The sequence below is a fragment of the Arachis ipaensis genome, chromosome B06 (assembly GCF_000816755.2).
Source record: "Arachis ipaensis cultivar K30076 chromosome B06, Araip1.1, whole genome shotgun sequence".
NCBI classification, from domain to species: Eukaryota; Viridiplantae; Streptophyta; class Magnoliopsida; order Fabales; family Fabaceae; genus Arachis; species Arachis ipaensis.
In genome coordinates, this window is record NC_029790.2 from 135,798,934 (window position 1) to 135,799,560 (window position 627).

The following is a 627-nucleotide window of genomic DNA, read 5'->3' on the forward strand; positions in this document are numbered from 1 at the left end:
TATTTCTCAAGAAAAAAAAATCTTTATTTTCTACCATTCTGCTAGCTGTCCTTTAAGATTTAAGTAGTTATATAAATTGATGAATTCAACTCTCCACAGTGACAGGCTCACAGCACAGAATATATTAGAAAGAAATTATAAATAAATAGAAGTAATTGCTTAACGTCTTGCTTTCAGAAATAACAAACACAAGTGTACGCTAGCAACCTTACTCTCTCTCAGATCTCCTCGTCGTCGTCATCGTCGTCATCACCACCGACCGTTGGTTTCTCATCGATCCGTTCAACAGGAATGGACGGCTACGATGGAACCGTTAGGCTCGGAGCCATAAACCTCAAGCAGCATGATCTTCGAGCCGGCGCCGCCGGCGAATTTGACTCCGGACCGGACGTTTCAGTTTCGTCGCCGGTCACCAGGCAGAAAGCCGCCGCCGCTAAACAGTTCATCGAGAATCACTACAAGAATTATCTCCAAGGATTGCAGGATCGCAAAGACAGGTGTGTATATATCTATACATACATAATTGTCGTTCCTTTCTACTATTTCTAATTCTCGTTTTCAATATATGGTTTCGAATTGCGGTTTGGAACTGAATTCTAGCTGAATCAGATGTAGTTTCTTAGTTTC

General features: G+C 41.6%; 1 protein-coding gene across 1 annotated transcript in view; it reads left to right on the forward strand.

The window, feature by feature from the left end:
- Positions 112-627, forward strand: part of LOC107605670 (serine/threonine-protein kinase tricorner) — a 5,979-nt gene continuing 5,463 nt past the window's right edge. Inside the window, exon 1 of the mRNA XM_016307627.2 lies at positions 112-497. Within this exon, the coding sequence (XP_016163113.1) occupies positions 292-497 (206 nt within the window). The 5' untranslated portion in view covers positions 112-291. The remainder of the gene's footprint in view (positions 498-627) is intronic.